A 13,101-nucleotide genomic window follows, 5' to 3' on the forward strand; every position below is an offset into this window, starting at 1 on the left:
CTCAGGATAAACAAGGGACTCAAGAACAACCATCACAAAACAGAAAAACAGTCGTGGCTCATTTGTGGAAAGACACTCATATTATTAAGAATCAGTGGTTCATGTCATTTTTTGTCTTGTGGACTATATGTCAAAACATATACATTTTTATGTAAAATATCTTATTCAGGACAGTACTAAATAAAATAAAAATAAAACATTAATTTTAAAATTAACATTTTAGATTTTGCAAGGGGTGTGTAAACTTTTGAGCATGACTGTATTTTGTGAACTCCGACAAGTAATAATTGTAGCTTTAACCTGGTTTGATTCAGGACTCTTGGAGAAGCTTGGGCTCAAGTCAAGAAGAGTCTAGCCGATGAAGCCGAGGTCCATCTGAAGTTCTCCTCAAAGGTGGGCAGTTCTTAATTCACTCATGACATTTCTCAATAGAGGCGATATAAGATCCAGTTGAGAAACTGGCCGTTCAAACTCATGCGTTGTCAGGGAAGATGAAGTATCTGGCCTTTATTTCATTTCTGTGCCGTACTGAATAGCTTCCCCTCAGAGATGTTATTAGCTGCCTGTATGTAATGAGCTACACAGCTTTTCCCAGTCTGCTGTGATTTGTCTATTTCAACCGCTGTGCTTTCCCGTGTTCACACTTGCGTGCTCCATTTAGCACCAGTGTGGGAGATTAATTGCAGAAAGATGGAGGTGATTCTGTAGTCTTATTCCCTCAGATCACGTATGATTTACTGTGACGGCAAAACAAAAGCCCTCTTTCTTAAAGAACATCATCATCATTACTGAAGCGGAAACTTTGGGCTTGATCCAAATGCCGCATACGCTGAAATGATGTAAATGACGTTTGAGAACCGCAAACACACCCCACTGCTTATTTTAGACTCTGTTCGGTGTTCACGCCTGGAAATGCCATGCAGCGGTGTAACTGATTTTGATGATTTTGTCTCCAGCTCCAGAGTGAAGTCGAGAAGCCTTTACTGACCTTCAGAGGGGACAACTTTAAAAAAGACATGAAGAAATACGACCACCATATCGCCGACCTGAGGAAGCAGCTGGTCAGCCGTTGTGCTGCAGTGGAGAAGGTGCAAACTCTATGGATGTTTTGTTTAAACCCTTGTATGAAAAGAAGTGCACTTAGGGTGCTTTCAGGGTGGTTTCACACTTCGATTGCCTGGACCGAACCTGAGTTCGATTGCTCCCTCCTCCCCCTGCCCCCGCTGGACTGTGTTCATTTTATTTTATTTGGGTCCGAACCAAGCGGCAACCTCCCGCGATCTCTCTTGAAGCCAATACGGAAGTAATGTAAACTGCAATTTCTCAACTGGCCACTAGGGACAGGCTCCAGAAGGGAGCAGAATCTCATTGAGCCCCATGTTAAAATTCTCAACTTTAAAGCAGAAAAAAACATGTTTACAGCCTGGTACAAATTGTGGTTTTGGCTTATAAGGCTAATGTTGATCTTCATGACAACTCTGAGGGGGGTGAATTTTTTTATAACTCATTCGTTTACGCTGTATAAAGCCTTAAGGTTCTGCATAATTAAGGGCGTGGTTACAAGTGGATAGCCATTTATCCGCCGTCTATAGTTATTGCGTCACCTCAGCTCCGCGCACATCCCGCCTTTTTGCCCATTTTCTGTTATCCGGGAGTGACACGCGTTGACTCGCTCACAAGATGGCAACGCCCAGCTCGCCCCTACTTTAAGCTTCAGAACGGCTTATCAGAATCCTATGGGTGACGTCACGGACACTACGTCCATATTTTTTTACAGTCTATGGTCCGAACCGGGGTTCGTTTGCGTCATCAAAGCAGCAGCTGTTTACCCGGTTGCTTAGTAACGACAGCCAGCATGAAGGCGGCAAAATGCATAGCGTTGCTCCCGTCACTTTTTTATTTTAGTTTTTGAACCGTTGGTTTTGTTACCAAAGCTTCTGTACGCAATGGCACTTGCGTCTATTCACCAAGAATGTACTGCAGATGCTCTAAAGAACGCCGAAGACGAGCAGAAATGACATCTACAGCTCTCTGCTTGCAGTAGGTCAGTGACGCTCGTCAGGTAAATGAGCACCCTCACACTCGCACTTTTGATGAGCACACGGGTTCGATTGACGTCAGAGTTCGGTTAGTTTGGATGATATGAATGCGGTCTTCCGAACTCAGGTGCGCACTCGCGAACCGCACCCGAATCCGCTTTAGTGATGTCCGGTTCACGAACGAATCGTTCTTTTTAACCGGATCTTTATACTGAACCGGTCGAACCAGTTCACCAAATCGAACTGAATCGTTCTAAACGGTTCGCGTCTCAAATCAGGGCTGATCCCACAAATACTGTAGATATTAACTTTCTGCCATCAGTGACAGTCTCTCAAACTAGAAATAAAACGAATATCTTGAAGTAGATGCTGTAACTCCAATCGTTAGCTGAAGTGAGACATGTTTTGCTGAGAGATCTGATGAACTCACGAGCAGCTGATACTGAGCATGCGCGTGTAACCGAACGTACCGGTTGTCGGATCCTCGGATCAGCAGTACAGAATCAAAACCGTTTCTATCGGACACGTTCGATACTGAGAACCGATGAGCCGATGAGCTGCGCATGCGTGTTATTTGTTCAGAGGAACGAAATGCAGGTTAAGTGTATTTAAAACTAATCGCGTTTGGAAACATTATAACAAAGCTGTCACTGTATTATTTTAAAGTTTTGGAAACAATAGATTGTAAAACGGTCAAATTAAACATTTATTTGTTTTATCAATAATGCATGATATTTTCAGGAACAGCTTTTATCTTATTTAATTTCTAAGTCGATAAAGATTTTAAAATACATGTAATCAAAACAGTAGGTTTGATATTCAGCTTGCAGCAGTTCGCAGCTCAGCACCCTGTGCTCAACACACACACACACACACTGATACAGCGGTTCTCGAGTCAGATCGACCGGTTGCAACGGATCACCGGTACAGAATCGAGAACCGTTTCTATCGGACACGTTCGATCTTTCGGACATGTTCGATTCTGAGAACCGGTGAGCTGATACTGAGCATGCGTGATAGCGTCGTAACCGAACTGTTTCTCTCGGACTGGGACAGCTGATGCTGATAATACATGAGCACGGGTGAACACTGAGGATTTGTGTAAGTAGGCCTATTATGTCAATGTATGTTTATTTAATCCGTGTAAAACATCAGTGTTTGTACGACAGTGACAGTGACAGTCTCTCAAACTAGAAATAAAACTAATATCTTGAAGTAGATGTTGTAACAATCGATTCAGTTCGATTTGGTGAACTGTATTTAGTGCTGTTGCAAAACATAAATGAAAAAATGTTTCCAAGATGATGATGATGTCAATTATAATTATTACTATACTAAGTTTTGATTACAAATACTTTATATGGATGTGTTTGAATGTATTTTCATCCGCCGGGATGATAGAAATGACGTCATTACGTAAAGACGTAAAAGAACCGGTGATCCGGTTTTTTTAACCGGATCATTGAAACGAACTGTCCGAAAGAACCGGTTCGCGGAAAAGAACCAAACTTCCCATCACTAATCCGCTTAGGGTGCTTTCACATCTCTAGTTCGATTTATTTTGTCCGAACCAAGGGCAAACAATTATACATTGTTGCATTTTCAGCTTTTTTGGTTCCTTTTCACACCACACTGATTGCTTTGGTCTGAACCAGTTGAAACGAACCAAAACGCAGGCACGTGACAACATCCACATCACTCATTGGCCATGGCGTATTTCCTAAACTGCTTTTCGTTTAATCCGAATTTACGTGTGGGTAAAATCTAACAGAAGAGGAAAAGCCAGCAAACTATAACACTATGAAGAGACGACTGCCTGGGCTGGTTTTGTCCATGGCCAAAATCTACTGCATTGTGTGTATTTACCACAGTATGCAAACAATACCTTTCTATAATCAAGCTCGGATGCGACTTGAAAACAACGTTCTAACGCATTGCAGACGGCGAACGTGCATCGCTCACTTCAAGTGGAGACGTGCATTAATTATTCTTAACTCTGACATGCTCATCTTCCGAAAATATTGCCAACGATCTAACTAGTAATAATGTCATGCACATAATGTCAGCGCAGCTAACTACGGCAGCTGGTTTAGTCAAAAAATGATCAGTACTTTTGCACTTGGTTCTGTTTGAGGTCGGATCACGTTCTCACCACAAACTAACCCTCCAGAGTTCGTTTGAAAGCGTATCGAGACCATCTCTTCAAGGAGGTCTCGGTACGCTTGTTTGGTCCGCTTTTGGTACGCACCTTGCGATTGCTGCTTTCACACCTGACCAAACGAACCGCACTAAAGAGGGAAACAAACTCTAGTACGGTTCAACCGAACTAAATGAGGCAGGTGTGAAAGCACCCTTAAAGAGGTTGTCTGGGGTTTATTTCATGTGAACTCCAGTACGGTTCGCTGCTGATGTGAACGCAATCATACTAAATTGCAGAAGTGAACCTCTATTAATGACATATGAGTTGATAAAAATGTGTGTTTTGTGTGTGTTTCACTCATTTACCTGACGAGCGTCACTGACCTACTGCAAGCAGAGAGTTGTAGATATCATCTCTGCTCGTCTTCAGCATTCTTTAGAGCATTTGCAGTATATTTGCAGCAGATAGACGCCAGTGCCATTATGTACAGAAGCTTTGGTAACAAAACCAACGGTTCAAAATCAAAAATATAAAAGTGACGGGAGCAACGCTATGCATTTCGCCGCCTTCACGCTGGCTGTCGTTACTAAGGAACTGGGTAAACAGCTGCTGCTTTGATGACGCAAACGAACCCAGGTTCAGAACCAAATAATATAACATGAACACATTTTAAGTATATTTAATGCATATCTTTTTACAATAGTGTCTATGAAATTAATACTCTTAAGTTCAGTTAATTGCATTTAATATAAATTTAAACAGTACATTTTAATTTAACTGTAAATAACATGCAGTTAAGCGTCTGAAAAAATTACATTCATAAGTATATTCCTTTAAAGTGTTTTATATGTTTACATACTTCTTTTTCACAAGGAAATTCCATTGTGATTTTGTCTAATTTTTCTTTTGAAGTTTGTGTGTTGCTGGCATACAAATGGCTCTAAAATGTTTTCCAGGTTGCTCTTTATGTCTTGAAGCCAATGTGTCGACATGTCTATTCAAACTTGTGCATGGGCAGCAGATGGCTGGATGAGAAATGAGAACGCATCAGAATAATGCCTTGAGAGATTCACTTGTGTTTACCCCGCTGATTAAACATCAGCAGTGACCCCAGGCCACCTATCCATCATTCATTTCCAGCGAGAATTGGCAATTTCTGGCGACATGAGCAACAGTAACCATAGGCAATGCCTCAAAGTTTAGCACAGTTAACTGTGATGCAATGCGGCTGCTATCAATCTGACTGCAGACAGTGAAGCTCACATGATCCATGGCTTCATGATTGTATACAACCTCCAGACAACTTGCCGATGTAAATTAATTTAGACTACATTTTCAGCCCTGTTAGCCACTGCAGCATATTATCATTTATTTATAGTACATTCAATACAGTACATTTCATTTGCATGTTCATTTACTTGCTGCAAGGGTTTAACTCTTTCCCTGCCATTGACGGAATTTTCCACCTTTCCGTGTTATCACTGTTATAGGGTAGGGGCACTATTACACATCTTCTGATCAAAACACTGGTGAAGAAGAAGTAGAATCAAGAGATGGCACATGTAAAATAACGCAATCATCAACATTAAACAGCGTACAAATCAAAACTATCTAATGTTACTGAATAAAATGTAGACCCAGGACGAGCTATACACTGTAAAAAAATTAAAAAAACGGAAAATGTACTGGTAATTTTCTGGCAGTACATTATCCAGCAATTTTATGGAAATTTATCCGTTAACCCTTAAAACACAAACTAATGCAATGTGTAATTCAAAATACAGTTAAAGCACCTGTAAAAAATCAATATGGAAATTTCCTTCATATTTCTGCAGTACATTGTGCCCTATTTTACAGACTTTTTTACAGTGTAGGACTGTGCAGCTTTGGGGGTGTTGAAGGACTCCATCTACTCTATCTGTGTTTTGTTCATCATTCTGAATCAGATCTGTATGTAGCAACTGGATTCAGCATTTTTTTTTATAAATCTGACAGAGAATGAGTTAAACTGTGTCCAGTATAGTGTTTAAAAATGCTAATTCCATTGAAAATCTCTCTCAAGTTTTGGTTGGACCATTTGAGTTTGATGGTAAGCGTTTTTCTTTTCTGTTGATTAGACACTTCCTTTCTCTGATCATTTGTTGAAGAAGGAAAAATATTATGGCACATTTAGTATACTATTTGTGGAAAGTTTCCACAAATAATTTGGTCTTCATATGACTTGTTTGCATTGTTTTTTTCAGGCACGCAAGGCTCTAGCAGACAGACAGAAGGATCTTGAGGTGAAAACACAGCAGCTTGAGATCAAACTGAGCAACAAAACAGAGGAGGATATCAAGAAAGCCCGACGGAAATCCACACAAGCAGGTCAGAGCATCTGTACAAAAGCAGTTTATTAAGCCTGTTATAATAGTATGATCTTACTACACACTATAAACCTGGAGATACTTTGATCTAAGATGCCACTAAACCGGTATTTTAGAAATAAGTGAAGTTACAATGCTAGATCACGTTTGTAGGGGTGATATTATGGCTCTATAGTCAAAAAAAATGCTAACGGAATATATCTGAGAACTGGAATGGATGGGAAAGTTTCAAACAATGACATAATTGATCATTTCAGTCTGGTCCTTATATGCAAAGATGTTGTATGTCAACTTTTTACAAGCAATTGTCTAGCTCCTAATGTCCTCAAAGTGTCATACATATGTATACAAAATCATATTTGTATCGAAAAAGTATCAAGGCTTTTATGACTGGTAATATATTAATATGTAATGAGAATATGGAGCTCATGTTTTAAGGGGAAAAACCCTTTTTATTCAGAAGACCAAAAATATGCAATGTGGTGCAGTTGTATTATATTTATATGGCCAAATGTGATCAATAGCGTGTGTGTTGTGTTTATTTTTGAGCAAAGTTCAATCATTTAAAAATGTGTATATCAAATATAATGTGGTAGGCTTTATAGGGTTAAGAAGTTCATTAAAAAATCTGTGTGCAATTACATTCAAGCTATCAGAATCGTCAAGTCATCTGTCCCTCAAATTTTGCCAGCTGTCATAACACTGAGCAGACAAACTTTCTGACTTCCTCAGTAAAGATAATGGCCCTTTTCCAGCCATTATCTTTCACTCAGAATGGCTTTGCAAATGAAACAAACCCTCTCAGTGATCTCTCATCAATGCTTTTTACAGAATGTTGAGGAAGGAGCTTTCTTTGTAGTGAAATCTTGCGCTGGGCACCAGTTGGCATGTCATTGTTGTAGCGTGTGGAGATGGGACTGTGTTTTTGAGCTGTGGAGAGAGGCATGACAAACAGGATGGGAGGGAATGGTGCATGAGGAGAGAAGAGGACCTTGGCTCAGTCCCAGAAGTCTGTGTTCGAGAGGAGCCAGGCCGTATTGGTTCCAGACAGAGTTGGGAAAAGCATGGAGTAATGATCTATTTTTGCAGTGGGAAAATGGGCCCTGTGGGAGCTGAAGATCAGCATGCCAAGCTTCTTATTGCTCAGAACGCCTACTATCAATGCCGGATTTGTCCTGAGTTGGACACTCACACATCTCTAACGTAAGAAGACCTGGCAGCCTTGAGGTTCACACGGGGGAGAATTCACTCACCCTTCAAGGTTCGGGACAACCTGTTGGCCTGAGTGACTGCTGCATTATTGAGAACCATGAGGTGTCTTATTCAATGCTTATAGACTGACTCTATTAGCACAGAGGGCCAAGTGACCATGACTGACTCATGAACAGCCACACTGAGGGTTTTAGTCTGGCGACACTGTGAGAGAAGTTCCTGGTTCACTATTCAGTATTAACCCCTTACTAGACACCTCCTATTTTGGCAAGTGGGGCATAAATGGCATGCCCAAAATAAAAATGTTGCTGCTCAAAAGTCATTTGTGAATAGTGAATAGACACATAATCAATATTTAGAAAGCAGACACTTGAGAGTTTACAGATCAAGACTATTGAGATATACACCGACTGGTGAAGTGTGAATAACACTGATTATTCTCTTCATCACGGCACCTGTTAGTGGGTGGGATTTATTAGGCTTTTGTCCTCAAAGTTGATGTGTTAGAAGCAGGAAAAATGGGCAAGTGTAAGGATTTGAGCAAATTTGACAAGTGCCAAATTGTGATGGCTAGAGGACGGAACAGTGGTGAACCGGTGTCGGAATACATAGTGCATCTCAGTTTGTTGTGTATAGGGGCTGCATAGCCGCAGATCAGTCAGGGTGACCATGCTGATCCCTGTCAACCGGTGAAAGCACCAAAAGTGGCACGTGAGCATCAGACCTGGACCACGGAGCAATGGAAAAGGTGGCCTGGTATGATGAATCACGTTTTCTTTTACATCATGCGGATGGCCCGGTGCGTGTGCGTTGCTTACCTGAGGAACCCATGGCACCAGGATGCACTATGGGAAGAAGGCAAGCTGCCGGAGGCAGTGTAATGCTTTGGGCTATGTTCTGCTGGGAAACGTCTAGGTTACATATGTAAACCTCGTTCCCTGAAGGAGGGAACGTAGACGCCACGTCAGAGTACCGACGAATAGGAACTTTACTTTGAGTCTAACTAAAAGAGCCAATTATTGCACCAGGTGCTCATGCCACGCCACACAGGTATAAATGAGACACAGGTGATTGTATCAGATTATCTTTTTTGCTGAGCAGCCGAGTAGGTAGGCTGGCACCCGTGCAAGGACAGAGGACATGGCGACGGGACGTGGCGTCTCCATTCCCTCCTTCAGGCAACAATGGTTACATACATAACCGAGATGTTCCCATTCAGTCTGTCACTCTCGACGCCACGTCGGAGTACCAAAAAATAGGAATCCCTACCAAAGCGCCATGGACTCTGCCCTCTCCCAGTGCCCTGTGTGAGCCACCTGAGCTCTCTTATCTGACGGGGCTCACACAGAAAAGTCCATCACTGCTGTTCCGCCTGAGCCGTTCAGTGACTATTAGATAACACAGGGAAAGCGTGCCCGAGGGGGCCGCTGCGGAACCACATCATACCTATAGGAGTTATGTGGAGACAGAGCTAAGCTATAGCCCGCCGCCGAGAGGGGGGCTCCTTCCCAAGAACACAGGCTTCTGGAGGAGCAACCGTGGAAAAATATGTGGGATCCCCGAGGGGTCGCTCACATGGCCCAAGCCAATACCGGTTCTCAAGGATTCAGCGGCAAGAGGCCTGATGCTCAGACATGTCCGGCACCGAGGGCGGTGGAGGAGTCACAGAGTTTCATGTCTGGAAAAGTAAGCTCTGAGGCACAGCAAACTGACAGGAGCCTGGCCGCTCAGTGCTTCTACCCATTTGAGGTGAGAACACAGGAGGAGACTGGCTCCACATGTAGAACCTAGCGAAAGTGTTGGGTGTCGCCCAGCCCACAGCTCTACAGATGTCTGACAACGAGGTGCCACATGGACAGGGCACACCTTGTGCTAGGTAAGCCAAGGTGATAGCATCCACTATCCAGTGGGCCATCCTCTGCTTGGAGACAGCCTTTCCCTTCTGCTGGCCTCCCTGAGAGACAAAGAGCTGATCTGAGGTCCTAAAGCTTTGGGTTCTGTCCACGTAGATCCACAGAGTGTGGATGGGACAGACCAAAGCTAGGGCTGGGTCTGCCTCCTCCAAAAGAGGGTTCACCACCTGTTCCCTGAAGGGAGTAATGGGAACCTTAGGCATGTAGCCAGGCCGGGATCTCAATACCACATGGGTGTCACCCAGCCCAAACTCTAGGCACGATTCGTTGACCGAAAATGCCTGCAGGTCCCCTAACCTCTTGATGGAGGCCAATGCAGCCAACAGTAAAGTCTTCATGGACAGAAATTTAAGCTCTGCTGACTGCATGAGCTCAAATGGGGCATTCTGAAGTGCTCAGAGCACCAGAGCAAGATCCCAAGAGGGAATGGAGGAAGGCCGAGGAGGATTTAACCGTCTCGCCCCCCTAAGGAACCTGACGACCAGGTCGTGCTTCCCAACCGACTTGCCCTCTACATGGTTGTGATAGGTGGAAAAAGCAGCAACGTAAACTTTGAGCGTGGAGGGCGACAGCCTACGCTCCAACCCTTGCTGCAGGAAGGAAAGCACCAATGCGATCGAACATCTTCGGGGGACTTCTCGGCGGAAAGAACACCAATCGACGAACAGGTTCCACTTCAAGGCATAGGCCTGTCTTGTAGACGTTACTCTACCCGAAGTGATGGTGTTAACTACCTCTTTAGGGTAAGTCACCTAGAACCTCTGCGTCCCATCCAGGGACCAGACATGAAGGTTCCAGAGGTCTGGACGCGGGTGCCAGAGGGTGCTCCGTCTGTGAGTCAGAAGATCCTTCCTCAGAGGGATCAGCCAAGGAGGGGCTGTCACGAGGAGCATGAGTTCTGGGAACCAAGTATGGGCCTTAAGGTTCCCTGGGGAAAGCGCGCTCACCGTCATCCTCAAATTGGCCGCGCCACTACCAGAAGTAACCCTTTGTGGGTGTTAGATCGCGGCAGAGGCAGGGGGACACCGCGTTTTGCAAGACGAAGTCTTGACCGCAACTCTGAGTTGCCATGTTCCCGCAGTAAGAACATGAGTCATCCATCAACGCTGCCTCAGCGTGCTGAATGCCCAAAAACGAGATACAGCACTGATGACCATCCCGCGGTGAAAGGTAACCACCACACCCAGAAACACACAGATAGAATGTCATCTTTAAAAAGACTCAAGCTCTATCTGTGTTGCTCTTTTAGAAGGACGCTCTCCTTGGTGCTGAAACACGCAGGGGGTTGGGCCGCGTCACAGACAGGGAAGTAGTGCAGCCTGTCGTGTGCGCTCTCTCTCACAGGACGCTCTCACCAGCCGCGTTGAAGAGAGATGATCCGAAGAACACACGACCCGCTGCTGTCGTCACACCAACACTGACTGAAGAGATCTCTTCCAAAAGCCAGGCTCTTTCTCAGCCGAACTGCGAAGTACCGAGTGATATCTGGCATAACCCTATACCACTCGGCTCCGAAGCAAAAAGATAATCTGATGCAATCACCTGTGTCTCATTTATACCCACGTGGCGTGGCATGAGCACCTGTTGCAATCATTGCATGCCAATGTGCATTGGCTCGTTTAGTTAGAATCAAAGTAGATTGGCAAGATTCCTATTCGTCTGTACTCTGACATGGCGTCGAGAGTGATCGACTGAATGGGAACCTTGAGTCCTGACATCTAGGACTGGGCGGTATATCAAGTTTGTACAATATATAGATATATTTTTTAACGATATGGAATGAGGCAATACCCTGTATATCGATATACAGTAGATTGATGCAAATGCATCTGAAAAATAGCGGAGTAGCCTACGCAGAATGAGCTGATTTAGGGAAAGTTCATGATAGTTCAGTTCAGTTCCTAAACATGAGAACTGCTTTATATTAAGTTCTTCAAAATAACTGATAAGAATTAGTTAACATGTATATTTTAAAGCAGCTTGCCCTGTCAGATGCTCTGAGAGATACTTGTGCTGACAGACAGATAAAAACTTGGGGTGTTTAATGCATTTGAAATGTGGTGCTTTCCTCAGTGCATAACTTAAATTTCACAGTTATAGTCTCCATATGTAAATGTTAGAAAGTCATTCTGTTTATGAAAGTGACCATTATAATTGGGTTATCAAATATAGGTTAATATAGTTTAGTGAATAAAAAAAGCAAAAAAGACAATTATTAAACATTGCTTTAAGGACATCACTGGGCAGGATGTGAAATAAAATGATTATTATTTATTTATTTTATCCAAATAGAAAAATGTAGATTTTTAGTAAAATTTAACGATATGATTTTTTTTGGCCATATCACCCAGCCCTACTGCCATCCATGTGGATGTTACTTTGACACGTACCACCTACCTAAGCATTGTTGCAGACCATGTACACCCTTTATTGGAAATGGTATTCCCTGGTGGCTATGGTCTCTTTAAGCAGGATAATGCGCCCTGCCACAAAGCAAGAATGGATCAGGAATGAGTTTGAGGGTATGGCCAAATTCCACCAAATTCCCCAGAACTCAATCCAGTTGAGCATCTGTGGGATGTGAGAACAAGCAAGTCCGATCTATGGAGACCACACCTTGCAACTTACAGAATCTGCTGCTAACATCTTGGTGCCAGATACCACAGCTCAACTTCAGGGGTCTATGAGTCCATGTCTCGACGGGTCAGGGTGTTTTGGCAACAAAAGGGGGACCAACACAATATTAAAGAATAGGATTAAGAAGATTAGGATTAGGTCATAATGTTATGCCTGATCTGTGTTTAAACTCGGGCATAAGAAAAATATTAAGAATATAATTTTTAAATGTATACATTTTTTTAAATGTATACACACACACACACACACACACAGAGACAGGTCCTTCTCAAAACATTAGCATATGTGATAAAAGTTCCTTATTTTCCATAATGTAATCATAAAAATTTAACTTTCATATATTTTAGATTAATTGCACACCAACTGAAATATTTCAGGTCTTTTATTGTTTTAATACTGATGATTTTGGCATACAGCTCATGAAATTATTTGTTTTGCATATTTTATCTGACCAATAAAAGAAAAGTGTTTTTAATACAAAAAAGTCAACCTTCAAATAATTATGTTCAGTTATGCACTCAATACTTGGTCGGGAATCCTTTTGCAGAAATGACTGCTTCAATGCGGCGTGGCATGGAGGCGATCAGCCTGTGGCTCTGCTGAGGTGTTATGAGGCCCAGAACGCTTCGATAGCGGCCTTAAGCTCATCCAGAGCGTTGGGTCTTGCGTCTCTCAACTTTCTCTTCACAATATCCCACAGATTCTCTATGGGGTTCAGGTCAGGAGAGTTGGCAGGCCAATTGAGCACAGTAATACCATGGTCAGTAAACCATTTACCAGTGGTTTTGGCACTG

General features: G+C 43.0%; 1 protein-coding gene across 5 annotated transcripts in view; it reads left to right on the forward strand.

The window, feature by feature from the left end:
* Positions 1-13,101, forward strand: part of gas7a (growth arrest-specific 7a) — a 140,329-nt gene that overhangs the window by 114,609 nt on the left and 12,619 nt on the right. For all 5 annotated transcript variants that reach the window (XM_067423281.1, XM_067423288.1, XM_067423297.1 and 2 more), the window contains 3 exons: positions 315-393; positions 957-1,088; positions 6,423-6,546. In XM_067423281.1, coding sequence (XP_067279382.1) covers positions 315-393; positions 957-1,088; positions 6,423-6,546 — 335 coding nt within the window. The remainder of the gene's footprint in view (positions 1-314; positions 394-956; positions 1,089-6,422; positions 6,547-13,101) is intronic.

Source organism: Pseudorasbora parva, chromosome 2 (genome assembly GCF_024679245.1).
Source record: "Pseudorasbora parva isolate DD20220531a chromosome 2, ASM2467924v1, whole genome shotgun sequence".
NCBI classification, from domain to species: Eukaryota; Metazoa; Chordata; class Actinopteri; order Cypriniformes; family Gobionidae; genus Pseudorasbora; species Pseudorasbora parva.